The 27,011-nt window shown below is 53.7% G+C and overlaps 1 protein-coding gene across 1 annotated transcript; it reads left to right on the top strand.

The window, feature by feature from the left end:
* The first annotated feature begins 456 nt into the window (after positions 1-456).
* On the top strand, positions 457-26,793 carry LAPTM5 (lysosomal protein transmembrane 5). Its single transcript, XM_017525943.1, has 8 exons — positions 457-652; positions 16,605-16,698; positions 17,564-17,640; positions 19,282-19,410; positions 20,123-20,245; positions 21,463-21,558; positions 23,975-24,067; positions 25,326-26,793. The coding sequence occupies exons 1-8, from the start codon at positions 566-568 to the stop codon at positions 25,413-25,415; spliced, it is 789 nt and encodes a 262-aa protein (XP_017381432.1). The 5' UTR covers positions 457-565; the 3' UTR covers positions 25,416-26,793.
* The last annotated feature ends 218 nt before the right edge of the window (positions 26,794-27,011 follow it).

The raw sequence follows: 27,011 nt of genomic DNA, 5'->3' as shown, positions 1-27,011 counted from the left end.
AGTACCTCTCTCAAAGGATTGAGGTGAGGATGAAAGGAGTGAATCCGGGAGCATGGCTAGAAGAGGCAGGGAATGCCTCCTAGACAATAGCTATTTTTGCAGCCGGATGGATCTGGGTTTGGATCCTGCCACCAGTGCTAACTACTGTGTGATTTTGAGCAAGTGCCTTGACCTCTCTGCACAGCTGTTTCCTCATCTGGAAATGGGCTTGGTAACAGTCCTGGCCTCCACAGTTGGCAGTGTGCTTCTAGTAAGCAGGACATATGAAAGGGCAGAACCCCCGCCCTGGTGCAGAGTAGGGCCTGACGACGGCGTTAGGGTCCGTCCTCCCCAGAGGCCCCTCCTGGGAATGGCAGAGGGTGGGGGGGTGCTCTGAGGCAGGGTGCCGCCCTGCCCCCGCTCCCCCTCCCCAGCTGCCCCGCCCCAGCTGTGACGGCCTTGTCCCTGCCTGTCTAAGGGGCAGGAAGGAAGTGAGGAGGGCAGCCAGCAGCTTCCCCTTTTCTGCCCTGCTCCAGGCCCTGGGCTCTTTCCCCCTCAGAGCCTCAGCGGAGGGGACGACAGCATCATGGCACCCCGCCCGTCTGCCGTCCGCCAGACCTGCTGCTGCTTCAACGTCCGAATCGCCACCACTGCCCTGGCCATCTACCATGTGGTGAGTGTGTGGGCCCCGGGTGTGCATGTGTGTGTGCCTCTGTGTGTGTGTGCATGTGTGTGTGGGTGTGTGTGTGTGCGTGTGCTTGTGTGAGTCTGTGTGTCTGCGGTGACCCCTCATCTATGGAGCCCGCAAATGAGAGAACTCCTGCTCCCCACCTCTCTGGGGGACCCTGGGCAGATGCCTGTCCTGCTCTGGGCCTCAGTTTCCTCCTCTGTCAAATGGCTGGGGGACCCTGGGGGACTCCGCAGGAGTGAGCAGTAGGGGAGCAGGAATCCCCTTTCAGGCAAATGTAGCTGACATTCACTCCGAGGCTGGCTCCGTTTCTGCCTCTGTGAGAGGGACTGCAGCAGCTGGAAGGTTATTTGTGTACAAAGCCAATAGCAGATGTGAAAGCGCTTTGGAAGCCAGGGTTCTTGGGAGGAACGTGGGCTGTGACTGTTTGACCACGATGTGAGGTCCGCAGACACAGCCCTGATTCTTCCCTTGGGTCCTGGACAGACCCTGGGCCACTCTGGGGGACGAAAGGCGGGCAGCTCCACTTTGCGCTTCCAGTGGGGAGACAGGGGCTGAGTCCTCTTAGCTTCCAGCTTAGTCAAACCACGGCCTTCAACCCACTAAAGAGAACTCCAGACCGGTGCTGATAATCAGGGTAACTCGCCCAGCCTGGCTCTCATTGGGCAACTTGAAGTCGCAGCTGTCACTGGCTCCTCCTTTCCTGGTACTCATAGTGTGGTCGTGGGCAAGTCCAGCGTCCTGGGGCCAAGGCTCCCCCTCTGCCTGGGGTGGCTGAGGGTCAGGGTCCTTGTTCTATGCTGCCTAGACCCACCCCGCCCCCAAACTCCTGGCCAACCGGTCCCCTCCAGACTCAGATAACTTCCTCCTGGGGCAGCTCAGGGCCTCTAGTTAACAGTGTTCTCATGAGTCTGGAAGGCTTCCTCAAAATGAGCCTAGATTCACATGCTGCAGTGGCGGCTGTGAACTTAGACCTGCCTGCCTCTGCTTCCTGTCACAGGCAGAGCAGGCAGAGCTGTGGCAAGAGCCTAGCCTTCAAGGGGGTGATGCTGTTCAATGGTTAGCACACGGCCTCTGGATCCCGACTCCTGCATGTAAATCCTGGCTTCCCTGCTTCCCAGCTGTGCAGCCTTGGGTGATTTACTTAACCTCTCTGAGCCTCAGTTTTCTCATTAAAAAAAAATGGGGATGTGAATAATCATACCCATCTGATAGGGTCTGTTGTGAGGCTCAGGGAGTTGATATACACAGAACATGCAGAACTGTGCCTGACGCACAGGTGAGTGCTTTATTATTCGTTGTGCATCAGACACGGCACCTGCTGTCAGCATTCTTTGAGTCAAGCTGTCAGATTCAAGGACTCTAGTTTTGACGGGAGCAACTCAGTTTTGACTGGGAGCTGCCCAGCTCCCACCAGGGCAAGAGCTGAGAGAAGCAAAGTACCCTCTGGGTGTCCGTGTACCCTGTCTTTGAGGACTTAAGCTCTGAGACTATGCAGCATTCTTGGGAGGACAGCGTGGCATGCAGGGACATCTCACATGTAGCAAGTTCCTGGGTCCTCACCCCAGCTCTGCCACTAACTGGCTGTGTGGCCTTGGACAAACCTCTCTCTGGGCCTCAGTTTCCCTTTTATAAATTCGGGGTAAGGTGATGTTGACTGGCTCAGAGGTCTCCAACTCTGACGCCTCCAGGGTCTGGGCAGGACGTGCGAGCGACAGCAGGGGGCAGATGGGCCTGTAGTGACCTTGGGAGCCCTTACTTGGCCCACTCTGCGGCTGCTCTCTGTTTTTGCTGATTGTTGCCACGAAGGATTGTGGGTCCTGGTGGCCACTCTTCTGATGTTTAGAGAATAAGGAGCAGGCTTATTATTATTATTATTTTTGAGACGGAGTTTCGCTCTTGTTGCCCAGGCTGGAGTGCGATGGCACAATCTCAGCTCACCACAACCTCCGTCTCCTGGGTTCAAGCAATTCTCCTGCCTCAGCCCCCTGAGTAGCTGGGATTATAGGTGCGTGCCACCACGCCCAGCTAATTTTGTATTTTTAGTAGAGATGGGGTTTCTCCATGTTGGCCAGGCTGGCCTCTCACTCCTGACCTCAGGTGATCCGCTTGTCTCAGCCTCCCAAAATGCTGGGATTATAGGCGTGAGCCACTGCGCTGGGCTAAGATCAGGCTTTTGTGTCACATCTTCTGATGTTTCAATGCTAGCGATTGATGCATGGTAGAAAAAAAATCTCTGTGCTGGCCAAGTTGAATCCATTTGCAGGCAGTGTGGGCCCAGAGGCTGCCCTGCAAACTGCACTGTGAGGCTGTTAGGTTTTCTTGTTGATCGTGCCATCCGATGTCTTCACCCGTAAATAGTGTTGTGAGATACAGTCCCTGCTCACAGAGCTGAAGAATGTGTGGGCCCAAGCAATCAGGGAAGACTTCTTGGAGGTGGTGTGGGAGGGAGAGTTTGGCTGTGGGCAGGATGGAAGGGGAGGAGAAACAGGTGAGCAACGGTATATGTTTTTGGCTTGTACAGGGACATAAACGAGACCAACCTGGAGTTTGGGGAGGAAGTGATAAAGGTTTTAAGTGACAGGCTAAGAATTTGGACCTTCCTGTACTGCACCATTGATATTTTGGGCTGCATAATTCTTTGCCGTGGGGGACTAAATAATGCGCTAGAGGAAGTTGAGCAGTATCTTGGTCTCTACCCGCTAGATACGAGCAGCACTGTCCCTCTCCCCACCCTGCCAGTTGTGATAACCAGAAATGTCTCTAGTTATGGGGCCCAGCCTCTCCCAGTTGAGAACCAATGCCTATGAGTGATGAGATGTTCTAGAGCAGGAGAAGGCATAAGAACAGAGGGGTGTCCTGCAAGCTGTGTGCTCAGCCCAGGTTATCTCCAGGCTGTGGTCCTCGGTTGACTCCAGTTGGAGGTTACCTTCCTGCTCTGCCCCCAAAAGAGTCCTCTCTCCTTCCCAGAAAGGGCAGGACCTGGGGGTTTTCCCATAGCCTAGCAGTTGGTAACAGGTGCGCTGACAGGACTTTGAGCATCAAGATGGAAAAAGAAGCTGTGGTCCAGATGTGTCAATAGCGCATGCTGGCTGTCATCTGGACCCAGCCATGGGTGACGACTCTGCACATTATGAGCTATTTGTGGACTTGACACCTCTGGGGAGGGAGGGTTAAATTGGGCCCTTGCCATCCTGAGACAGTGCCACGATCTCCTGAGTTATGGGGACATTATTACAGGAGGACGCTGTCCTGTCCAATGAAGGAAGCCTGATCCATGGCTTTGGGCTTGGGAGCCTTCCTGGGGATGTCACTCGGTTTGTGCAGAGGGTTCTCTGGGTCATCCAAACTTGCAAACTTTGGGAAGCTGGCAAACTTTGTTTCTTTTTAAAAAATTTGTCCTTTTTTCCAAAGTTCAGTAACTTGCCCATCTTTTGTTGTTTTTGTTTTGTTTTTAAGATATGGGGTCTTGCTCTGTCACTCAGGCTGGAATGCAGTGGTGCCACCACAGCTCACTGCAGCCTTGAACTCCTGGGTTCAAGGGATCCTCTCCCCTCAGCTTCCTGAGTATCTAAGATCATAGGCGCACGCCACCATGCCCAGCTAATTTTTAATATATTGTTTGTAGAGATGGGGTCTCACTATGCCCAGGTTGGCCTCAAACTCTTGGCCTCAAGGATCCTCCTGCCTTGGCCTCCCAATGCTTTGGGATTACAGGCATGAGCCACAGAGTCCAGCCTAGAGAAATTTCTTAAATTGGTCTCTTGGATCCTGGCTTTTTGTCAACCTGAAGCATGTCCTAAGTCAATGGCAGAAAGTGGGCACCCCCAGAAGACCCTTTTGCCCAGCAATGTCTCCCTCCCTGACCCCTCTTCCCCAGGGTGCCTGGCATTCCACTGTTAGAAATGCATTGTCTGGGTTAAAAAACTTAACACCTGCTATGATTTCACCAGTGTAGAAACAGGATACGTCAGAACAAGGCCAGGAGGAAATGTGGCTGCGTCTGGGTTCTAGGATGGCGAAAGCTCTATTGCTTTTAGTTTTTTGTATTTTCCATATTTGGTACAATGAGCACGTACTCAGAACGGTTTTAGATTTACGAAAACACTGCAAACAGAGTACAGATAGTTCTTGCGTCCCTGGTGCCTGGTTCCTCTATTGCTACCATCTCAACGTTAGTGGGGTGCGTGTGTCGCAATGGGCCAATGAATATTCATGGGCTGTTAGGAACCAAAGTCCACGCTCTGCCCCTATTTCCCCAGCTTTCCTCCTACATTCTTTTTCCGTTCCAAGATTGCATCCAAGGTGCCCATGCTTCATGCTTCCTTAGGTTCCCATCGGTATGATAGTTTCTCGGGTCTGTCTTGTTTTTAATAATCTTGACAGTTCGAGGAGTAGGCGTCAGGCATTTTGTCAAATGCTCCTCAGTTGGGACCTCTGGCGGTTTTCTTATGATTAGACTGGGAACGTGCTTTTGGGAAGAAGACCACAGAGGTGACATGCCAGTCTCAGAACATCGTACTAAGAAGGGTTCTGCCAACTTGACTCACCACTGTTGCTGGTAACGCTGAGTCCCGGCTGAGGTTGCTCCCTTTTAAAGTTACTGTTTTTCCTTCCTTTCCGTGCTGTGTATTTCAGGAGGAAGTCACTGTGCTGCTCCATGCAGCCCAAGTTTGATAAATGGGGAGTGTGGCCCACCTCCTTCCGGGCAGCGTAGCTACATAAATTACTTGGAATTTCTCAAGGAGATTTGTCTGTTCTCCCAGTTTATTATATAAATAAATGATTTATTTATGTCACAGGGACTCAGGGACCTTTATTGTGTGCTTTTGGTTATAATCCAATGCTACTTTACTTTGTTGCTCAAGTACGCTACTTTTAAATTAGAAAAAAAAGTAAGGCTGGGCATGGTGGCTCACACCTACGATCCCAGCATTTTGGGAGGTTGAGGCAGGTGGATCACTTGAGGTTAGGGGTTCAAGACCAGCCTGGCCAACATGACAAAACCCCGTCTTTACTAAAAATACAAAAAATTAGCCAGGCGTGATGGCGGGAGCCTATAATCCCAGCTACTCAGGAGGCTGAGGCAGGAGAATCACTTGAACCTGGGAGGCGGAGGTTGCAGTAGGCTGAGATCGTGTCCCTGCACTCCAGCTTGATGGAGTGAGATTCTGTCTAAAAAAAGAAAAAAGTAAGGCATTTAAACCATAGTATTTGAAGAAGGGGTCTCTATTGCCTGACATGGTAGAGATACGTACTCCCATGTCTTTCTGTGCTCAGCCCCAGGCCAGGATACAGCCCTGATTCATTCAAGGCATCTGTCCTTGAGGGGTCAGTTTGCCAAGGAAAAACTGTGACAAGGACAACGATGACACTGCTGGCTATGATGGGGCACAGATGTGGGGCTGGAGGTTGGGATTTGGGAACAGCTTCTTGGAGGAGGTCTGAGTCCTAAGGATGAGTAGGGCTTTGCTTGGGGAAAGAGGCCATGCTGGGAAAGAAAGAGGCCACGCGGGAAGGGGGAGTAGCATGAACACCGGCTTGAAGGGGAAGGACCTGCGGTGCTTCAGAGACCTAGGAGGTTTGCCAAGCTGAGCTAGGAGGGGTGGCCCACGCGGTGTGTGGGGGAAGACGGTGGAGTGGTCTCCAGGGGTGAGACCTGCCCAAGTCCTTTGCCTTTTTTTTTTTTTTTTTTGAGACGGAGTTTCACTCTTCTTACCCAGGCTGGAATGCAATGGCATGATCTCGGCTCACCGCAACCTCTGCCTCCTGGGTTCAGGCAATTCTCCTGCCTCAGCCTCCTGAGTGGCTGGGATTACAGGCACACGCCACCATGCCCAGCTGAATTTTTGTATTTTTAGTAGAGAGGGGGTTTCACCATGTTGACCAGGATGGTCTCTATCTCTTGACCTCGTGATCCACCCGCCTCGGCCTCCCAAAGTGCTGGGATTACAGGCTTGAGCCACCGTGCCCGGCCAGTCCTTTGCTTTTATAAGCTTCATAGCTAAGAAGCTGGATCTCTGCTTGGCCCATCTGCCCATTTTACAGATGAGAAAACAGGTCCAGCAGGGATCCTGACTTGCTCCCAGACACATGGGGAGGTGGGGCAGGAGCTTGCTTCAGGCCCTGATGCTGGCACACAGGTGTGTGGAATGATCCAGAAAGTGGGCAGATGAGCTCCTTCTCTGGCCCATGGCTGGGTGGTGTGCCTGTCTGGGAGCCCCTGCCCTCATCCAGCCCCACCATTCATTTCTTCTTTATGGTCCAGTTCACAGGAAGCTTCCTTCTCCAGGAAGTTCTCCTGATTTGTCCTCCTTAGAACTAATGGGGCTCCTTTCTCTGCTTCACTTTGGGTGCAGTGATTTGTGATTGAAAAGAACACAGGCCCATCTCCATTACTCACCAGTGATGTGACTGGAGCAGGCGGGCACCTTTGTTATCTGAGCGTTGCTTTCTTCATCTGTAAATGGGGACAGTGGTCCCTGTCTCAAAAGTGATCATTTGGAGGAGGCCCCAGGGAAGCCAGGTGGGGGGCTCTCGAAGATAAGTACCTGAAGTGGGCTGTGGAAGAACACGAGGCCCCCCTCCCTTTTTTTTGAGAGTGAGTCTCGCTCTGTCACCCGGGCTGGTATGTAGTGGCATGATCTCAGTTCACTGCAACCTCTGCCTCCCAGGTTCAAGTGATTCTCATGCCTCAGCCTCCCAAGTAGCTGAAATTACAGGTGCACGCCACCACTCCTGGCTTTTTTGTATCTTTAGGAGAGACAGGGTTTCACCATGTTGGCCAGGCTGGTCTCGAACTCTTGACCTCAAGAGATCCACCAGGCTCGGCCTTCCAAAGTGTTGGGATTATAGGCATCATGCATCATGCCTGGCCCCTCTTCCCTGTTGAAAGTTCATCTCTTTGGGGTTGGAAAAAGGGCCCCAACTGCCAGGTGCAGAAAACCCTGGGTGAGAATCTGTTAGAACCCCCGGGCTGGACACAGAGGCTGTGCTCTCTGCCACCGCAGCTCTGTTTCCTTCACGGAGGGGTGAGGAGGCTGGTGGGGGCAGGGTGGGAGTTGTAGACCCTCCTCAGCATCAGAACGGAGCTGTTCTCACCTCAGGGGTGTGAACCCAGCTCCTAAAAACAGAAGGCCCTATGGCCTATCTCCTTGAGAGTAGCTGCCGGGCCCAGCCTAGCCTGGCCGAGACTTCTCTGTTGCCATCCTGACCCCGAGGCCTCCAGGAAGTGTGGCTTTTATTTTGAGGCTAGAGCAGCGGCCTGGAACCAGGACTTTGCTGTGAGCTCACTGTGAGGCGAGTGTTGGTTTCCCAGGGGACCCCACCCTGCCAGGGGAAGTGAGGCCAAGCACCCCCTCATGAGGCAGGAAGCAGCGCCTCTGCCCTGTGCAGGGGTTGCTTGGGACAAGGCACCCCTCCCCAGCCTCAGTTTCCTCCCCTGTCAAGTGGGGTTCAGTAACCCCCATTTGTGGCACCTGACACATGGCAGCTGCCTCCAAGGCCTCCATTTGACAGATGAGGAAACCAAGGCTCAGGAGGGCAAGCGACTCTGCAGCCTGTGTTAGATAAAGAACCAGAACGGAGCCCAGGTGTCTGCTTCAGGCAGAGGCAGGGAGGGCAGGCTTCCTGGCAGCCACGGGATGGGTAGGGGTCGGTTCTGCCATCCCCAGAGCCTTGTTCTGAGAAGCACAGAGCTGATTTCAATTTTACCTGTAACATCAGAAAATGTGGGACTAATGTTAGAACCTGTCTCATGACACTGGCACAAGGGTGACCTGAGTGTAGGGTTGGTCGGCACTCCCCAACTGCAGGTTCCACATCCTTGGATTTCGAATTGACATACTCAAATGCAGGACCTGCGATACAGAGGGCCGACTGTCTATGTTCAGAAAAGGACCTGGCATCTAATAAATGCACAATACTAATAGTGTCAGTATTTATTGTCACTGTGGTGGGTCTTTACTCTGAAGATGGAAGTGATGGCTTTGGGGAATCGTTTGGGGAGTTGAGGGTGCTTCCCCAGATATCTAGGAAGTGGAGGGTGACAAGGCCTTGGGTTGCACCTGGAGGCTAATTCTGAGCCCCCCACCGGCTGCTCCTAAAGGGAGATTTGGTAAGCTACCCGCCAGCCAGACTCTCTCTGCTGCTGGGATTCACTGGCACCGTTTGCCTTTGTGGCAAAGTTAGCCCCTAGAGCTTGGTCGCAGCCGGTGCTGCAGGTGACAGCCTCCTCCGGTGCCACCTGAGCCGTCTGATCCTTGGCTCTCTAGGCTTTCACATGAGCCGTCACGTCTCCTGCATGCTCTTCCCCCTTTCCCTCCATCCCCAGAGTCCCCACCCCTGCCAAACCAGGGGATCCTTGTGTTCTCCCAGGACCTACTGCCATTTACTGAGGCCAGCTGCGTGTTGGGCACATGGATAACCCCAAGGTCATGCTCCTTGCAGGAAACTGCAAGGAACGGCTTGCAGTTTCCTGAATGCATCTCACACACACTGGCCTCTGCTCATGCCCTTTCCTCTGCCTGCAACACTCTTCCCATTGCTCTTTGGGGGAAATCTTCAAGATTTACCTCCTCTGAGAAGCCCTCCTTGACTCCCACCGTTGGACCCTGAGCTCCCGGTGTTGATGCAGAGCCCTGTGTGCTGGGTCTCTGTGTTGTGCTCTCTGGCCTGGGTGCTCGTTTGGGTCTTGACCCAGCCTGATTCATCTTCACGGTCCCGTGGAGCCTGGTACAGTAGAGGCTGACCAATCTCTATTTTGTTTTATTTTTGCAAACCTTTCCTTGATGTACAATTTACCTATAGAAAAGCACAGTTATCATAAGTGCACATCTTGGTGAGCTCCTACAAAGTGAACACACCCATGTGACCTCCACCCAAACTAAGAAATCAGACAGGACCGGCACCCAGGGCCCCAGTGACCCCTCCTCACTGGTGCCCCACCCGCACTGACTTCTGCCCATATATGTTGTTCTAGAACACATGCATCCGTAGAACTACGTAGAAATGAAATTCTGCGGCACGTGTTCCTTTGGGAGGGCTTCTTTCTCCCAGCGTTACGTTTGGGAGCTTCGTCCTTGTGGTTGCGGGTCGCTAACTCATTTTTTCCATTGCTGTGTGTACTCCATTGTATGAATCTACCACAATGCATTTGCCTGTTTTCCTGCAAAAGAACATTTGGGTTGATCCCAGCTTGGGGCTATTACAAATCAGGCAGCCGTGGCCACCAGGCTTTGTGCTGGGTGTCCACACACAGGCGCCTCTGCTGCTCAGTTCATCTTTCTGAATCATCATCTTTGGCGATTTACTTCTCACATCCACTCCAGGAGGTGAATGGATTCTTCTCTCCTTTCTACAGATGAGGGAATGTTACAGATGAAGTAACGTGGCCAGCCCAGGATCCCACAGGGGATCAGCAGATGCGCCGGGGTTCTCACTGAGGTCTGGGAGCCCCAGAGCCTGGTGGAGGGAGGGGCGGATGAGGCAGAAGTGGGAGGGAGGACGAGGACTGCTGAAGAGTGAAGAGAGAGAGAAGCCAGGCTCTGGGGAGTCGGAGGCAGAGGGGCTGGGCTGCTGGGTGCGTGGCCCTGGGAATGGGGGTGTCTGGTGGTATCTGGGTTGGCTGGAGAGGTGGGTGGGGAGACAGTGCTTTTGGGGGGCTGGCCCCCACTATGCCGCGCCATAAGTGGTGACCAGCAGCACACGGTGGGGGAGGGAAGCTTTCTCTTGATGGTGACACATCTGACTCCCTCCGACATCCTCCTCCCAGAGAACCCAGGGAAAACAGGGTGGGCAGGTGAGGTTGAGGGGACTGAGTTTCAGGGAGGGACCGTTCTAATAGTGATGATGGTGGAGTATGAGACCGTAGGACCCAGGGTCAGGGTGGAGCAGCGGTGAGGGGGAGGGACAAGGGAGGGCTATGGCACTTGGGACCCATTTGGCAAACCGCGTTGTCTGTTGGGAAAGGTTGAAGACAAGCTTGGACCTCACTTCTGTGCAACCTCTGCCCTGGGCGTTCGCATTGGTGGGAGGAGCCAGTGAAGTGAATGGACAGGAGAGTGTCCACACTCCCACTGGCACGATGCTCACTGACGCTGGGTCCTTCCTCTGTGACCTTCACCCCTGAAAATCTCAAAGGGTGGGGCTCTGCCTGTCTGCTTCTGAGATGGTGAGTCCTGTGCCTCAGAGACTGGGAGAGAGTGAGCCTGCTCTCCTGCAGAAGGGACTGGTCTTTGAACCCCAGAATCGGGGGTTCTGGTGTCATCACCACCATCCACCTCATCTTCCTTATCACCGTCCTATCCTGATGTCCCCACTGCCATCACCCCCATCGCTGTCATCAACATCAACAGCAGCATCTCTGATCATCACTGGCGTCGCCATGCCAACTCCAGTAACATCCCGGCAGCCACTACCTGCCTCACGGGGTCACATGGCCAGTCCCCCGCGGGCAGCACCTGCTGTGCTGTTTTCCCGCCTACCCTCTGATGTCGCCGTCCTTATTGCCCTGCCTTGTTCAATACTGCCCCACCTTCCCTGTTTTCCCTCCCACAGCCCCTGGCCCCATTCTTTTAGCTCGAGCTGTTGCTTGCCGCCAGGAAAAGAAACAGAACTCCTCCCGCCCCCTGGCCACTTCCCTGCTGGCCAGCTTGGGGAGGCTGTGTTTGTCATTAAGAAAGAAGGGCTGGGTGCAGATGGCCATGAGAACTGAAGCCAAGGAGGGGCAGAAGGAAGAGGTGGAAAGCGGGGAAGCAGAGTGGGGGTGGGAAGGTGGCTGAGCATGGCTGGGACTGCAGCCTGAGCCCCGCTTGGAGGCAGGACAGAGCTGAGTTTGCTGCAGCAGTTTTGCTGTGTGACCTTGGGCTGGTCACTGTCTCTCTCTGGGCCATACTTTTCCACTGGTAACATCCTCTCTCTGAGGGAAGAGACACCCCCATGCCTTGTGAGTTTCCCTGAAGGGACTGAGACACACCTGCACCGCCAGGCCTGTGGCCTTTGCACTTGATGTCCCCTCTTTTGGAGTGCTTTCTTCTCTTCTGTGTTGGAAAACTCCTATTTATCCTTCAAAGCCACACTCGTGGGTTTCCTGTTGGTGAAACTCTCCCTAAGGTTTTTAGACAGCGATGCTCTCTCCCTCATCAAGGACCCCAGCCCCCTGCGGTTCTCTGTTGTGGCTCTGAGCACACCATTCGAGCACCAGATTCCCTGGAGACTGCACACCAGGGTCAGGGCTTGTCTAGACAGAGTCTGGAGGTGGCAGGTGCTCAGAGAGTGGTTACTGCCCACAGGTAGCAACCACCACCCAACTGTGCTTGCTTATGGCGCGCCTTTTGCGTGCCCAGCTCTGTGCACAGCACGATGCTATAGACCTCAGCAATCCTGTGAGGCGGGTCAGTGATTATCCGCATTCCTCAGATGAGGAGCCGAGGCTCAGAGAGGTTAGTGGCTGGCTCAAGGGCGCAGAGCTTGCTGGGGGACCTGGGCTGTCTGACTCCAGCACTCAGCTCTTATCTTCATGATCTCACCAGCCTAGAATGAAGGAACAGTGGGTGAAAAGATGCTGTAATGGGGGGACAGGTGGGTGAGGACATGCTGTCTGCCTGGGCATTGTGGGAGGACAGAAGGCCTGTGCCTGTTGTGGGATGGCTGGGGTCCTGAGGTCACGGGCTCTCAGAGCTTAGGGAGAAGACAGCACTGCATCCAGGTGGAAACGGGCATGAGGGGACTGCAGAGGCTGGGGGCCTGGAAGTGCCAACTTTCTGGGTCTCCAGGTCTCGGCGTACTCTGTAGGTCGGCCAGGCACTTTCCAGGAACTAGTGACAGCTGTTGGTTAGGGACGTGGGTGGGGCAGCGAAGGCCTTCTGAGGGGCAGGGTGCAGGCCCTGGGGTGGCTGGGGTGGGGAACCATGGGTGGCCTGGGTGAGACATCCTACAGTGGGTAGGAGCTCCACCCCCCCGACCCTCCTGCATGGCCCCAGGGGAAAATGAGGGTGACTCTTCTCATTGACCAGCGGTGGCAACTGAGGCCAGGGAGAAGCCAGAGCCTGGCCAGGGCCACATATCACTCAGGCAGTGGAGGAGGCCTCCTGCACACCCGCTGCTGTCTCCTGAGCTCTGAGTGGCCAGGGCTGGGGCTTGGCTGTCAGGGAAGGGCGGGCAGATGGCCAGAGAGATCCTGGAGCCCCAGGGCAGCCAGCCCAGCCTTGTGGGGAGCCCTGGACTCCAGGAGAGAGGCAACAGTGTTCCAATCCCAGCTGGACCACGTGACACAGGACACACGAGTTCCCTCTCAGCCTCCATTTCCTCATCTGTAAAATGGGAAAATGTCTCTTGTAAAATTTTGGGAGATTGCAGTGCAAGCCTGTGTGTATACAGGTCTGAGCACACAGTAGGTGCCAAATATATGTGAGTTCCTCTCCATCCCATGTCCTAGAGAGCCACGTGCATTCTCGGAACCGAGCTTCCTCCCTTTCTCCTGGGTCAGAGACTGGCATCTTCATGGAAGGTTGGGATCCCACATAGAGTCTGAGTCAGGCTTTGAGGCTACCTCGCTCTGTGATCGTGGGCCAGTCCCTGCCCTCTATGAGCCTCGTGGCTCTCATACAGCAATGGGGACAAAGTCTTCCCCCATCCCCCTCCACAGGGTTGTTGAGAAGGTGAAATGGGGTGAGGGTGAGCCTGGGTTTTAAGTGCAGGTGGTTTTCACAAAAGTAGAAATACCTCTGGTGCCAGGTGCTCAGGCTGAGGGGAGGGAGAGGGGAGCGCAGAGGGAGAGGAGATGGGGGTGCCTCTCTGCCTCCACTGAGGTGCGGAGGGGAAGGGTCAGGCCTCAGGCAGAGCTGGGTGGCCAGGAGATGCTGGGTAGCAGAGGGAATTGGCTAAGATTTGAACCCTAGCCCTACGTATGACCAGCTGACCAGGAGGCCTTGGGTAAGGCCCTGGGCTTCTTGGAGCTGCACTTTCTTCATCTGTGAAATGAGAGTGAAAGTATTAAGAATAGTCCCTTTGCTGGGTAGTGGGACGATCACCCAGCATGGAGTTCGGCTGTATAAGTGCCCCCTTCTTCCCCTGGGGTGGTTGGAGGGGCCGCAGGGCAGTGAGGGAGGCTTGGAGGAGAACAGAGGAGTTTTGGGATACTTGGGGATGAACAGAGGTCTCTAAAGCCAGGTAAAGGTGACCTCAGGGCCTCAGGATGACAATATTAGAATTTCTAAATTTTTCAATCATATAATTTTTTAATTTCTGGAAACTTTTTAGTAGATGTTTTATGAGGTTCATGATAAACTAGGACACTAACACATGCGTGTCATTTAGAAATAAAGAAAAATAGAGGCATGTGTTCAAAAGGTTTTACTGACATAGGGGCATGATCAAAATATCTAAGTCCTCCAGGGTTCAGGCTAGCAGGCTTTGAGGCATTTTGGGGGTTAGGGGAATGGGAAGGCATCCAAACAGCACTTGGAGACTTGAGCTGTGTCCCCAACTTGCTATGTGTCCTTGGGCGAGCCACTTAACCTCTCTGAGTTCATAAAACAAGCAAAAGGAGCTTCTAAAACAAATAGGTGTAGGCTCCTAGCAAGCGGAGGTTGAGAAGGTCTGATTCTAAGCTTCGTTCCAGACCTCAGATAATCCTGGAATCTTGGGACTTCAAAAGTCTTCTCATATCACAGCTGATAGATGCTCATGGTCATTTTCTAAGCCCTGCAGCAGCTTCCCTGTGACCTGCTTACATACTCCCAGGAACAGGGAGCTCAGCACTTCAGGTGACACCCAGTTGTGTGTTGGACGGAGCTGTCATCTGCCTCCCTTTCTCCTTCTCTCATTCAAGGTGAAACTGAGAGGACGGGGGCTGCGGCTTGGCTTTTAGGGGCAAAGGAAGGAGTTTTTCCCTCTCAGGGCTGTTTCCTGTGACTGTCAGCCACAGCCCTCCCCACACCTGCCTTCTGCTCTGGGTGGTCTCCACTTTCCCTGTGAGGCAAAGCCTTTCCGGCTCGCTCTCCAGCAGGTAGAGGGGGCAGTTAGAGCATGCACCCTGCTCCTGGCACTACTGCCCAAGCACATAAGCTTGCACCAGCCAAAAGCAGGTTCTCTTTGCTGAGCACCCCTGCCAGTCCCTGAGCTCAGTGCTTTGCAAATATAATGCAATTTAATCTTCACCAAATCCAGAGATTGTAATTTTCCAGATGAGGAAACTCAGAGAGGTTAAGTGACTTGCTCAAGGTCACACAGTGACCTGGATTCAAATCCCTCTTGATCTGACTCTGGAGCCCAGCTCTTCATCACTTTTCTGTTCAGTCATTTTCCACGCCCCTAAACAGGATGTAATGTGGCAGGAAGACAAGTTGAGACCTGTGTCTGAGCTAAAAAAAAAAACAACCAAAAAACAGAAAACCACACAGTCAGCAAGGGGGAAACAGATGGTGGTGGCTGGTTGCCTGTCAGCTGAGCATAAGTTACCAGTGCAGGGCTGCCTAGAAAGCCAACGTAAACTTAGGGTTATATTAATAGAGATAGGGCACCCACTAGAAGAGAGGGGACAGTTTTCTTGTTCTTTATGTGGTCAGAGGGTACCTGGAGAACTGCATGTTTGTCGTAGGGGAAAGGTGGAGGGCTTGCTACAAGGACATGAACACACATAAGGTGTGTGTTCCCCATGGCCGGAAGCATTTAAGTAGAGGCCTCATGGCATAGCATTCCTGCATTGGTTGATGGGAGGCATGGACAAGGTGTCCTCCAAGATTCTTCCAAACTGCAGCTTTGTGGCTGGGCTTAAGTTGTTTCTAGGGCCATCCAACACAGGCCTATCAGATTCGCCTCTTCCCCATCATTCTTAGCAAGGGTCCTCTGAGGGTGTGGGGTTCATTTGTTCACTCATTCATTCATTCCGCAAATACACCAGCTAGGGCAGTGAACAAGGAGACACACAGGCTTTCCCTGCCTGGAGCCTATAGTCGAGTGGGGGTAATGGTAATAGCAATAGCACAGGTTGAATGCTCACGCTCTGCCAGGTACTTTGAGTGAATTATCCCATCTGGCCCACCACAGTCCTATGAGGGAGATCTTATTATTCCCCGAGGGGTCATGGGAGTTGGGGATTCAGGGTTAGATGCTCTCCAGGGCCCTCCTGGGCCTGTGTTGATGATTCCGGGAAGCTCCAGGGTGCTCTCTGATCCCCAGAGCCTGTCATTACAGAAGGCTGCAGCAGAGGGGCGTTCAGCTTCTACCCCTCTACCTCACTTTTTTTTTTTTTTTTGAGACAGAGTCTTGCACTGTTGCCCAGGCTGGAGTGCAGTGGCACGATCTCAGCTCACTGCAACTTCTGCCTCCCAGGTTCAAGTGATTCTCCTGCCTCAGCTCTTGAGTAGCTGGGATTATAGGCGCTCACCATTGTGCTGGCTAATTTTTATATTTTTAGTAGAGACGGGGTTTCGCCATGTTGGCCAGGCTGGTCTCGAACTCCTGACCCTGTGATCCACCTGCCTCAGCCTCTCAAAGTGCTGAGATTACAGGCGTGAGCCACCATGCCTGGCCCACTCCACCTCTTTAATTCTGACCTTCGATAGTAATAGCTACCACTCTTACTGAGAACCGGGCCTAAGGGCTCTCCTGAGACAGTCTCATTTACTCCCCACAGCAGCCTCTTAAGGGAGCTTACCAGCATTATCCTCATCTCGCAGATGGGAAAACCGAGGCACACACAAGTCAGGTAGCTTGGCCAGGGTCACACAGCTGGAGAGAGGCCGACCCAGTATTCTCAGCATGGGCTATGTGTGTATGAAGGCCACTCTTTTGTCTGGGATGCCCTACTGAACCAGCATGCCATCTGCTCCAGGATCCCCACTACTGGCTTCCCTGCTGTACACCACTGAACTGGGAGGGGCCGGTGGGGGGCGTGGTGCAGGCCCAGCTGACTGACGCTTTGCTCTGTCCCCAGATCATGAGCGTCTTGTTGTTCATCGAGCACTCGGTGGAGGTGGCCCATGGCAAGGCGTCCTGCAAGCTCTCCCAGATGGGCTACCTGAGGATCGGTAGGTGCAGGGAACACCGGTGGGGTGGCGGTGGGAGAGCCCTGGCCAGGGATAGCCAGGCTGGGGTTGGGGGTCCTGCTACCTCTGCATGGGCGATGAATGACCGCTGGCAATTTCATCTGCAAATGGGGATGTTTCACCTGACCCCACCCACTTCTGCAGGTGGTGAGAGCCTATGGAATGGTGCTTTACAATCCCCCACCAGCTGGTAGACAGCCTATAGTTCTGCCTAAAGCTGTCAGGGGCTGCTCATGACACTAGAATAAAGTGGAAACTCCTCACCATGGGATGTGGCCCCTGCCCACCCCTCTGACAGCATCTCCCTGCAATTCTTCCCCCCACACCTTGCTCCAGCCACACTGACATCACCCACCCTGTCCCTGTCACACTGACCTCACCCACCCTGTCCCTGCCACACTGACCTCACCCACCCTGTCCCTGCCACACTGACCTCACCCACCCTGTCCCTGCCACACTGACCTCACCCACCCTGTCCCTGCCACACTGACCTCACCCACCCTGTCCCTGTTACACCGACCTCACCCACTCTGTCCCTGCCTCAGGCCGACTCCTCACCACTCTCAGGCCAATCCCCAGGGTTGCCTTCCTTGGCCTCGCCCTGGCTGAAGTGGACCCCAGCCTGCACCTCCAGCCCAGCCCCCTCTGTCACTTCCTCTTGTGCTACCTGCGATGCTCTGCTTTTGTCTTTGGACCTACTCCAGACTGAGGACTGCGTTAGGGCAGACCTGGGTTTTCCTGTGCATCCTCATGTCCTCACGCCAGTGCTTCCCCAAGTGTGGTCCTGGGAGCCTAACTGGGGTCCCTGGGGCACCCCGAGCCCCTCACTGCTGTCCTTGCCTTTCAGCCGACCTGATCTCCAGCTTCCTGCTCATCGCCATGCTCTTCATCATCAGCCTGAGCCTGCTGATCGGCGTGGTCAAGGTGAGGGCTCAGGAGCCCCACTACCCCCTGCTCCTTCCTGTTATTCACACCCGCTGGGGCAGTGCTGGGTGCCGAGAGGGCGGGAGGCGGGTATGTTAGGAGGTCCCACCTGCACGCTGGAGATCGTCACAGTTACCTTTTGGAGAGCCACGTTTCTCCCTGAGATTCCCTGGGCTGGTGGCCTCCGTTTCCTGGTAACATGAGCCACCCGTGGTGGGCTATGCAGGTCACCCATGCTTTGGTGAGAACTAGCCGACAACCCGCATCCTTTTAAATGGCACATGGAAGCAGGGATTTTGAGAGTGAAAGAGGAAGTGTTGTTTTTGGGGTGAGGGAGGGGAGAGAGCACTGGATTTTGTAATGGGTGAGAGGAGCCGAGGCAGAGGAAAAGTAGGTTGCCCGCAGCTCCATCGGTGCAGTGACGGGTGCCCGAACCCTGAGGGGGACCCACGCCCTGGAAGGCCCCCAGGGAGCTCCTGGTCTGATTGGGGAAGATGGGCCCTCGGAGAGTCAGGGACAGTCTAGTGTGACAACGAGAGGCGCCCGGGCCCGAGGCAAATCTGGTGGGAGAGTTGAGACAAGCTGCAGCTCAGGCCTGCAGAAGAGGAAGCCGCTGTCCCTTGGCCCCCCAGAAAGGCAGGAAGCCAGGGTCTCACCACATAGCCATGGGAGTAGGAACCAGAAAGAGGATCCTTCCTGTGCAGACAGGGGCCTGGCTCTTGCAGGGCTGGAGGAGTGGGGAGGTGATTTGGTGCTGGTTTGGAATGCGTCTGCCCTGCCTAAAATGCCACCGCCCACTCCCCTTGCTAACACCCACTCTCTCGGAACCCAGGCTCCCTGCATGGCCATGTGCATGGTGCGGGGTGGCTGCGGGTGCTTGTGTAGACACTCAGATGGTTCAGCTAGAGAAATGGAGCAGGTGGTCCCTGAAGACTCTGAGATCAGCCGGGGTTGTTCTGGCTGCCTCCTGAGTGATTTCAGATGACCACATGAGACACCAGGAAACTGTGGTTTGTGTGTTTTTGTCCCCAGCTGTGGGTGCACAGGAATGAATACTGGTCATGGTGGTCACTTGCTTTCAGTTGAAGGAGAGGGACTTCAGCCTCATCCTGGCAGGGCCTCTTACCGTGACTTTGCCCTCCTGGGAGTGGCCCATGGAGGAAGGTTCGACTGTGTGCAGAGGCAGGGGAGCTGTCTGCTGCCTCTGGGCCTTCACTCAGCTGGTCCTTCTGCCTCTAGTGCCCGCCCTTCCCTCCTGCTCCATCCTAGTCTCCTTCCCTGATCTAGCTGTGGTGTCCCCACCTCCAGCAAGTCCTCTCTGATCCCTTCTCCTTTGTAAAAGTGCACAAAGCCCTTCCTTGCTGGGTTCTTGTGAACAAATTGACCCAAATCCTGCTGTTGAGCCCCAACCAAGGGGGATGTTTCCCTTATGTCTCCTGGGACACCCAGACTCTTCTCATTTAGGGCCTGGGTCTTATCCACTCCCTGTCCCCAGAGTGTCACTCAGAGGAGGGTGACCTCCACTGAGGAGGGCAAGGAAGATTTGGGAGAGGGTGGGAAAGGCTGCCTGGGGCTATTGGGCTGGGTGGAAGAGTGTTGGTGCACGAGGGGATACCTGCCAGTGCTGGGCTTACCTTCCAGAACCGGGAGAAGTACCTGCTGCCCTTCCTGTCCCTGCAAATCATGGACTACCTCCTGTGCCTGCTCACCCTGCTGGGCTCCTACATCGAGCTGCCCGCCTACCTCAAGTTGGCCTCCCGAAGCCGCTCTGTGAGTACTCAGCCCCCGCCTCCCACCTGGCCAGCAGAGCCCCGGCCTGGCGTGGGAGGTGGGAGGGGGCCAGACACGGGCCCTGGGCTCAGGCGGGGGGAGGGTAGGAACCCTCTTCCTAGCTGGTGTCTCACCCTGTCTCTGAGCCCCTCCACACGGCCCCAAGTTTCTTCCTCTGTGGAATGTACCTGCAACCACATCTCATCCACATGCCTTGTGAGGGTTGGCATCAGGGGTGCTGTCCGTGGTCAGCACTCCGTCAGTGCTGCTGGGAGTGGATTGACGCCCGGGGAAAGGGCACGTGTGCTTTCCGCCCACCCCACCCCCGTTCCCAGTGTTATTTCTTCTTTGGAACCAAGTTGGAGAGAGGAGGAGAGGATGGTTCATGCCAGTGATGAGCACCCACTGTGGGCTGCTGTGAGTGCTGCTGCCAGCCAAGGACAAGGTCCCCCAAAGCTGCTCTTCACATTTCCCCCAAGTGTCCTTGAAGAGACTGAGGGACTACATCGTGGAAGGGCCCTGGCCTGGGAGTCTGGAGACCCTGGCTCTAGTCCTGGGTCTACCACTAGCCCTTGGTGTGAACATCTGGGTGTCCGCGCCTCTGTGCACAGGGGACGAAGGTCGCTGATGTCTGTAGCTGAGACGGTTTCTCAAGTAACTGGGACTTTAACTGCTGCTCCTTATTCTTCCTCCTCGTATTTGTCCTCCACAGGGCCCCTCCAAGGTCCCCCTGATGACGCTGCAGCTGCTGGACTTCTGCCTGAGCATCCTGACCCTCTGCAGCTCCTACATGGAAGTGCCCACCTATCTCAACTTCAAGTCCATGAACCACATGGTGAGTCTGGGGCAGGGGTCCATGCTCATTTGCTGGCTGCATGGCATCCAACAATTATTTCACCTCTCTGTGCTTCAGGGGTTTGGGCTGGGTTCCCTGGAGGTGGAACGTTGTGAGGGGATTCTTGTGCTCGTGATTTATTGAGGGAGCCCTCTCAGGAAGAAGCTTGTAAGGAGTGAGGAAGGCAGGTTCGAGAAAAAGAGGAAGCCAAGCAAAGGCGCGGCTGTAGGAGTAGCCTGCATGATCCCAGAGAGGGGCTTGGCATGTGAATTGCAACGCAGAAGTAATATCAAGTTTTATTGCTGTCTAATGAAGTATCCCTAAACATCATGTGTGAAAGCAATAAGCATGTATTATTTCACACAGTTTTGAGGATCAGAAGCTTGGGAGTGGCTTAGCTGGGCTCTTCTGACTCAGGGACTCTGGTGGGGTTGCACCCAAGATGTCACCTGGGGCAGTGGACAACCGAGGGCTTGATTAGATCTAAAGGATGCACCCCTGATGGCTCACTCACAGGGCGTGCATCCTTTTCCTAATTCCTCAGCATGTGGACCTGTAAGAGTGCTGCTTGAGTGCCCTCCTGACATGGCTGCTGGCTTCCCCGAGGGACTGGCCTGAGGGAGAAGCAAGGAGGAAAGGCAGTGTCTTTTACATCACGTCTGCCACATTCTGTTAGTTAAAATTGAGCGCTAAGCCCAGTCCACACCCAAGGGGAGAGGAAATAAACACTACCTTTAGAAGGGAGGAGTCTCAAAGAATGTGTGGAGGTATTTGCAAATGACCAGAGGCAGTCTCACCAGGGCGAGTTCCCCGGCATCAGTCATTGGTTTCAAGCTGCCTCTAGCGGAGGGGATGTCACCTCCCAGGTATTAGTGGATTAGGTGGCCCTGATCAGCCAAGATGACCTTCTAGAGAAGGGCATACGTGTGGCCTATGGGCAGCCAACACCCGCCAGCTGGGGATGGGCAGGTGCACCCATCTGGGAAGCAGATCTGGGAGGCAGTAGCCCCTTCGCTTTTCTTGGTTGGCCCATCGGTGGGATGGGGCTGAGGGTAGACCTACTTCCTAAGGCTGTTGTGGCAGCCCACCAAGGTGACGGCTGTGCCACACTGCACTCCTATGTGTGTGGAGGGTGGGATCGTTATTCCTGGATGTGTGGGTGCTGTTAGAATTCCTTAGGGCCAGAGATGTTGATGTGGCTCCCAAATCTGTTGCAGAATTACCTCCCTAGCCAAGAGGGAATGTCTCACGACCAGTTCATCAAGATGATGATCATCTTTTCCATCGCCTTCATCACTGTCCTCATCTTCAAGGTGAGTGGCCCCTGCCCTGTGGCTCTGGGAGGGGTGGTGAGGCTGTGCTGGGCCCAGGCCTGCCTGTGCCCAACTGTCAGAAGCAGGGCCACGTGTCCCCATGCCTCCTCCCCTGCTTTTAGCTCCTTTCTCTTGCTTTCCCATGCCAGCTCCTCTGACTTTACTTGGGATCCTCTGGGACAGCCCATTCAGGGAATGTGAACCTGTGAAGGTCACCTGCGTTCAGGTGTCTAATTCCAGCTGTCTGGAATTAGATGTGGACTGACCTGGGCTTGAATCCCAGCCCCACTGACACTAGCTGTGTGGCTGGTCTTTAGTAAGTCACTTCCCTCTGGACCTCAGGGGCATGATGAGTCTTGCTTTGCCTGTGTTACAGTTGTATGTGATTCAGGCATCAAAATGTACCTGAGATCATGTTAATAGAGGTTTGGTGATGAGAAGGAGGGAGAGGAATGGTCTCATTCTTCTCTGGGGTGGTCAGGCCCAGAGGATACGGTCCAGTTTCAGGTCCCAGGTCTGGGTGATGGTGAAGCACTAAGTGTGTTCATAGCAGTGCAATCAGCAAAGTGAAGAGACAAGAAAATGCTGCCACCTTAGGAAGTCAAACTCCGTCCCCAGCCCCCCCCCACAGCAAAACCCAGCAAAGACCAGAGTACTATTCAGCATGGAAAATAGATGACTCAAGGGGGACATGCTTGCTGTTTCTTAATACCTGAAGAACCCTCATGGGGAATTCTCGATTGCTTGAGGCTAGGGGTTCAAAACCAACCTGGGCAACATAGCAAGATTCTGTCACTACAAAACATAAAAAAAAAAATTAGTCGGATGTGGTGGTCCGTGCCTATAGTCCCAGCTACTAGGGAGGCTGAGGCGAGAGGATCGCTTGAGCCTGCAGGTTGAGGCTGCAGTGGGCCATAATTGTGCCACTGCACTCCAGCCTGGATGACAGAGTAAGAATCTCTCTCTAAAACAAAAACCAAAAGCCAAAAAACTATGGATAAGTAGAGAGAAGGCAATCACTCCGTCATCTACACCCTACTCAGAGACCGTCACTGCTGACAGCCGGGTGCATTTCCTCCCAGCCTTTCTGTGCTTGTGGGTGGACGTCTGCAGACCCCAGCTGCTGCTTCCATTAGGTGAGCAGTGTCTGCTGTCACCTAATGCCACCTGGAAACAGAAAATTGCCCCTTTTAACATCTTCTCCAAGAACTGACCTAGCACAAATGCGCTAGTGAGTGTGCAGTAAGAACGCCCCTGCGGCTTCCTGGGGAAGTCAGTGTTGGGTTTCCATGACACTCTCTACTGCAGGACCCCTCCCCAGGCTCCATGACACAGCTCCGTCACCCAGCTGCCCTTCTTTTTTCTTTTTTTGAGACAGAGTTTCGCCCTTGTTGTCCAGGCTGGAGTGCAATGGCGCGATATCGGCTCACCGCAACCTCCGCCCCCTGGGTTCAAGCGATTCTCTTGCCTCAGCCCCCCAAGTAGCTGGGACTACAGGCTGTGCCACCATGCCCAGCTAATTTTTAAAATATTTTTAGTAGAGACAAGAGTTTCTCCATGGTGGTCAGGCTGGTCTTGAACTCCCGATCTCAGGTTATCTGTCTGCCTTGGCCTCCCAAAGTGCTGGGATTACAGGCGTGAGCCACAGTGTCCAGCTCCACTTCTGTTTTTTGTCCTCCAGAATGAGGGGATTCCCTCTTTGACCCTCATTCGGCCTTGCTGGCCTTCATACCTCATTCTTTGTCATTCAGTAGCTCCCTATGTCCCCCTGCCCCACCTATGCGCCCATCAGGGACTCCATCAGACAAGACCTTCCAGTATGGGACCCTCTCCTCCTACTCGGGGGGGATTTGGGGGTTTCCTGTTGTTTCTTGAGCTCACCCCTTGGGATTTTATGCCCCACCCTGAAATCTTCTGCCCAGTTCTTATATCAACTTGCATCAGCTGATGGATATTTGCTAATTGTTCCTCCTTTGTAAACGTGGACCGATACTGCACGGGCTGTTTTGTAATCTGCTTTAGAAAACGACATACCAGAAGCAGTTTTGAAGAGAACGTGTCCCACCACCAGCTCTGTTTCAAGATGGGCAGGGCTGTCTCGGGAGGTAGTGAGCTCCCAGTTGCTGTGGGCAGTCAAGCAGGAGCTGTGGGACTATTGCTGGGGAAATTGGAGGGTGGGCAAGAAGCCCCCCAAATGCCCTTGCTCTGTGATGTCTATGGGGCAATGAGAAAGGCAGTACCTGGACTATTCTGGACTGGCTGGCGAAGAACCCTAACCAGAAGGAGAGGTCTGAGCAGGAACAGCTGGATGCTGCTTCTGGAGAGACTGGTGGCTCCTGGCTGGCATTGTCCCAGGCCTGCGGGAGAGTCAGAAGGATGCTGAGCAGAGCACAGGCTGACCTGCACCTTCTTCCAGGTCTACATGTTCAAGTGCGTGTGGCGGTGCTACAGATTCATCAAGTGTCTGAACTCGGCTGAGGAGAGGAGCAACTCCAAGATGCTCCAGAAGGTGAGTGTGGCTGCGGGTGGATCCCGGCCCTGTCACTCACTCCCTGTGCCATTTGGGTCAAATCTCTTTCCCTCTCTGGGCCTCAGTTTCTCTATTTGTAAGATGAGGGTTGGATCAGAAGAAATGTGACCTCTTTCAGTTCTGATAGTTTAAGATTCTATTCACTCACTCACTCATTCATTTATTCATTATTTACTGCTTCTCACTCTTGGCTAGTCTCATATCTATTCCAGGGCGTGCAGAGAAAACTAAGATGCCACCTCTACCTTAGAGGAGTATATAGTCCAGGGTGAATTCAGACACATAGATACAATTACAACTTGGTGCGAAGCACAGGGACAATAAGCACTGGCTTCTTCTTGGGCAGCAGGGAAGGCTTCCTGGAGGAGGTGACAGTTGATTGGTCTTGGAGGGTCAATGGATATGAGATAGCTGGGAAAGAAGGGGCTTTCCAAGAAGAGAGGATGGGGTGTACTTGGAAGCTGCTTATTGGAAAGTGATGGTTTAAATTTCTGGTAACTTACTTTCGTCACCTGTAAGGTGGAGGTTGCATTAGTTAAGACACTTTTGGTTGCAAGTGGCAGAAACCCAACTCAATCTGACTTAAGTAACAGAGGGAATTTACTAGCTCACAGAACTTAGCAGTCACACGTAGGTCTGGCTTGGGCCTGGCAGAGTCCTGACATCAGGACATGATCTCATCCTCTCTATCTCTTGACTCTACTTTCCTAGATGTTGGCTTCATTTTCAGGAAGCCCGTCCCTCGTGGTGGCAAAATGGCTGCCAAAACCCCTAGGCTAACATCCCATCCTCTCAGTAATCCCAGCGGAAAGAGAAGGTCCCAGGAGTATGTCTGATTGGACCAACTTGGGCCATAGGCCTGTGCTCAAACCAAAGACTATAGCCAGGGTGATAGAATTCTAACTTGAGTGGCCAAGTCCGGCCACCCTACTGGATCTGAGGGATGGGGCCAGTTCTTCTGAAGGTATATGGACTGTAAATGTTTTCCCAAGGAAAATGGTGCACTGCTTTCAAAATAAGGGGGTCTTCATGCTGAAGAGGCAAGTGTGTCCACCACTGGGAAGTGTACCTAACTCATGCGGGCAATGTGTAGCACATAGTAGGTATCCAAGACCCATCCTCCTCCTCCTCATCATCATCATTTTGCCAGAGGTGGGAGTTTGGGTCCCATGATCCCAGGCTGGAATTGCGGGTTGTTCTTGACCATACTCAGCCCTCATCTCTCTGTCTCTCCCAGGTGGTCCTGCCGTCCTACGAGGAAGCTCTGTCTTTGCCATCGAAGGCTCCAGAGGGGGGCCCAGCACCACCCCCATACTCAGAGGTGTGACCCTCACCAGGCCCCAGCCCCAGTGCTGGGAGGGGCGGAGCTGCCTCATAATCCGCTTCTTTGCTTTGGTGGCCCCTGTGGCCTGGGTGGACCCTCCCGCCACTCCCTGGCTGACTCCAGGACAATCTGCTTGTGTCTCCCTTGCTGGCCTGCTCCTTCTGCAGGGCCTATGGGCTGCTCACAATTGGGTCAATGCTATTGGCTGAATCACTCCTCTGGTCTCTCAAAAATTCAGCCCAACAATGCTTGGTTTATTTCCATCGGCTCTGACACTTGTTTAGATGATTGGTCACTCCAAAGCTGGTGAGTTTGTTAAGTAACCATCAACTTGATCAGACCAGGCAAGCAACTGACACATCAAAAACCTACTTGTCAGTTCAGTGAAACAATTTGGTCAAACAACAGTTTATTGCATTGATTTATAAATAGCTGCCAGTTCAATAGCAATTTAATCAAGTAATCGTCAGTTAGCCGGCCCCCATACATAAATATATATGTAATCAATTTCTTCAAGTAGCTTGCTTAAATGATAATCAATTAGCCAAGCATGAGTCGTTTAGAATACCGATAAATAGAATACATAGACTAGTGATAAAATTCAATTTTAAAAATCAAGTTAGCCTCCAAACCATTTAATTCAAATGAACCCATCAACTGGCTGCCACCTCTGTCCAATGTAGGACCTCTGAGTGGCTGTATAATCGTTAATTCAAATGAAATTCATTTAAACAGTTGACAACCTGTCATTCAAGGTTAGCTCCAGGAAATAACAGTTGTTTCAATCATAAAGCAGTCCCTTCAAATGCGCGATTCTTCGGCTGATGAGCTGTCATTAACAGTCTGGTGCTCGCCCATTCAGTCCCTCTGTGGTAGTGCAGCTGCAGAGCAGTGGATTCCATGGAAGGGGTCAGCTCAGTCGCAGTCATTTCAGTAAGGAGCTGCCCTCCATTCCCAGGCCAGGCCATCACCAGCCGTCCATTCACTGGATTCAGTCATAGGCGAGTCAGTTCTGCCCGAGGCTTGTGGTCAAGCAGAAATTCAGCCCTGAAACCAGGCACATCCTTTCACTGAACTAAACCCACAGGTTAGTTCAGTCAAAGCAGGCAACCCCCTTGTGGGCACAGACCCTGCCACTCGGGTCACGGCGGTGGTGGCAGCTGGGGAGGTTTGGCCCCAATGGCCCTCCTGTGCCTGCTTCCCTGTGTGCCGGGGGGAGCTGACCCGAGGTGGAGACCACGGAGGCAGGGTCTCTGGAGTCTGTGGGCGGGGGCGGAGCACAGAGGGAGCAGCCTCTGCAAGAGCTCCCCAGCAACACCCCCTTGTGTAATTGCTTTGTGTGCGACAGGGAGGAAGTTTCAATAAAGCAGCAACAAACTTCTCTCTGGCTTGTGTGCTTCCGGAAATACAATGTAGGGAGGGTGGAGACCTGCCTTCTACCTCCACCACTCCCAGGACTCACCCATACCCTACACCCACATACCATCCCTACACTCACGCCCCCAACACCCACACGCACCAACACACGCATGCAAATCTCCCATACCCACATACCATCTCCACACTCACACCCCAACACCCACACCCACGAACACACAC

The sequence above is a fragment of the Cebus imitator genome, unplaced genomic scaffold, assembly GCF_001604975.1.
Source record: "Cebus imitator isolate Cc_AM_T3 unplaced genomic scaffold, Cebus_imitator-1.0 Scaffold39, whole genome shotgun sequence".
In the NCBI taxonomy this organism is placed as follows: Eukaryota; Metazoa; Chordata; class Mammalia; order Primates; family Cebidae; genus Cebus; species Cebus imitator.
Note: the sequence above shows the minus strand (reverse complement) of the source record. Positions and strands in the feature narration are given on the sequence as shown.

Bases quoted from the DNA above. Each gene is read 5' to 3' on its own strand.
- LAPTM5 (XM_017525943.1), top strand. From the start codon at position 566: ATGGCACCCCGCCCGTCTGCCGTCCGCCAGACCTGCTGCTGCTTCAAC. The intron at 17,641-19,281 runs GTGAGGGCTCAG...CTTACCTTCCAG, and splicing joins TGCTGATCGGCGTGGTCAAG to AACCGGGAGAAGTACCTGCT. The intron at 19,411-20,122 runs GTGAGTACTCAG...TGTCCTCCACAG, and splicing joins TGGCCTCCCGAAGCCGCTCT to GGCCCCTCCAAGGTCCCCCT.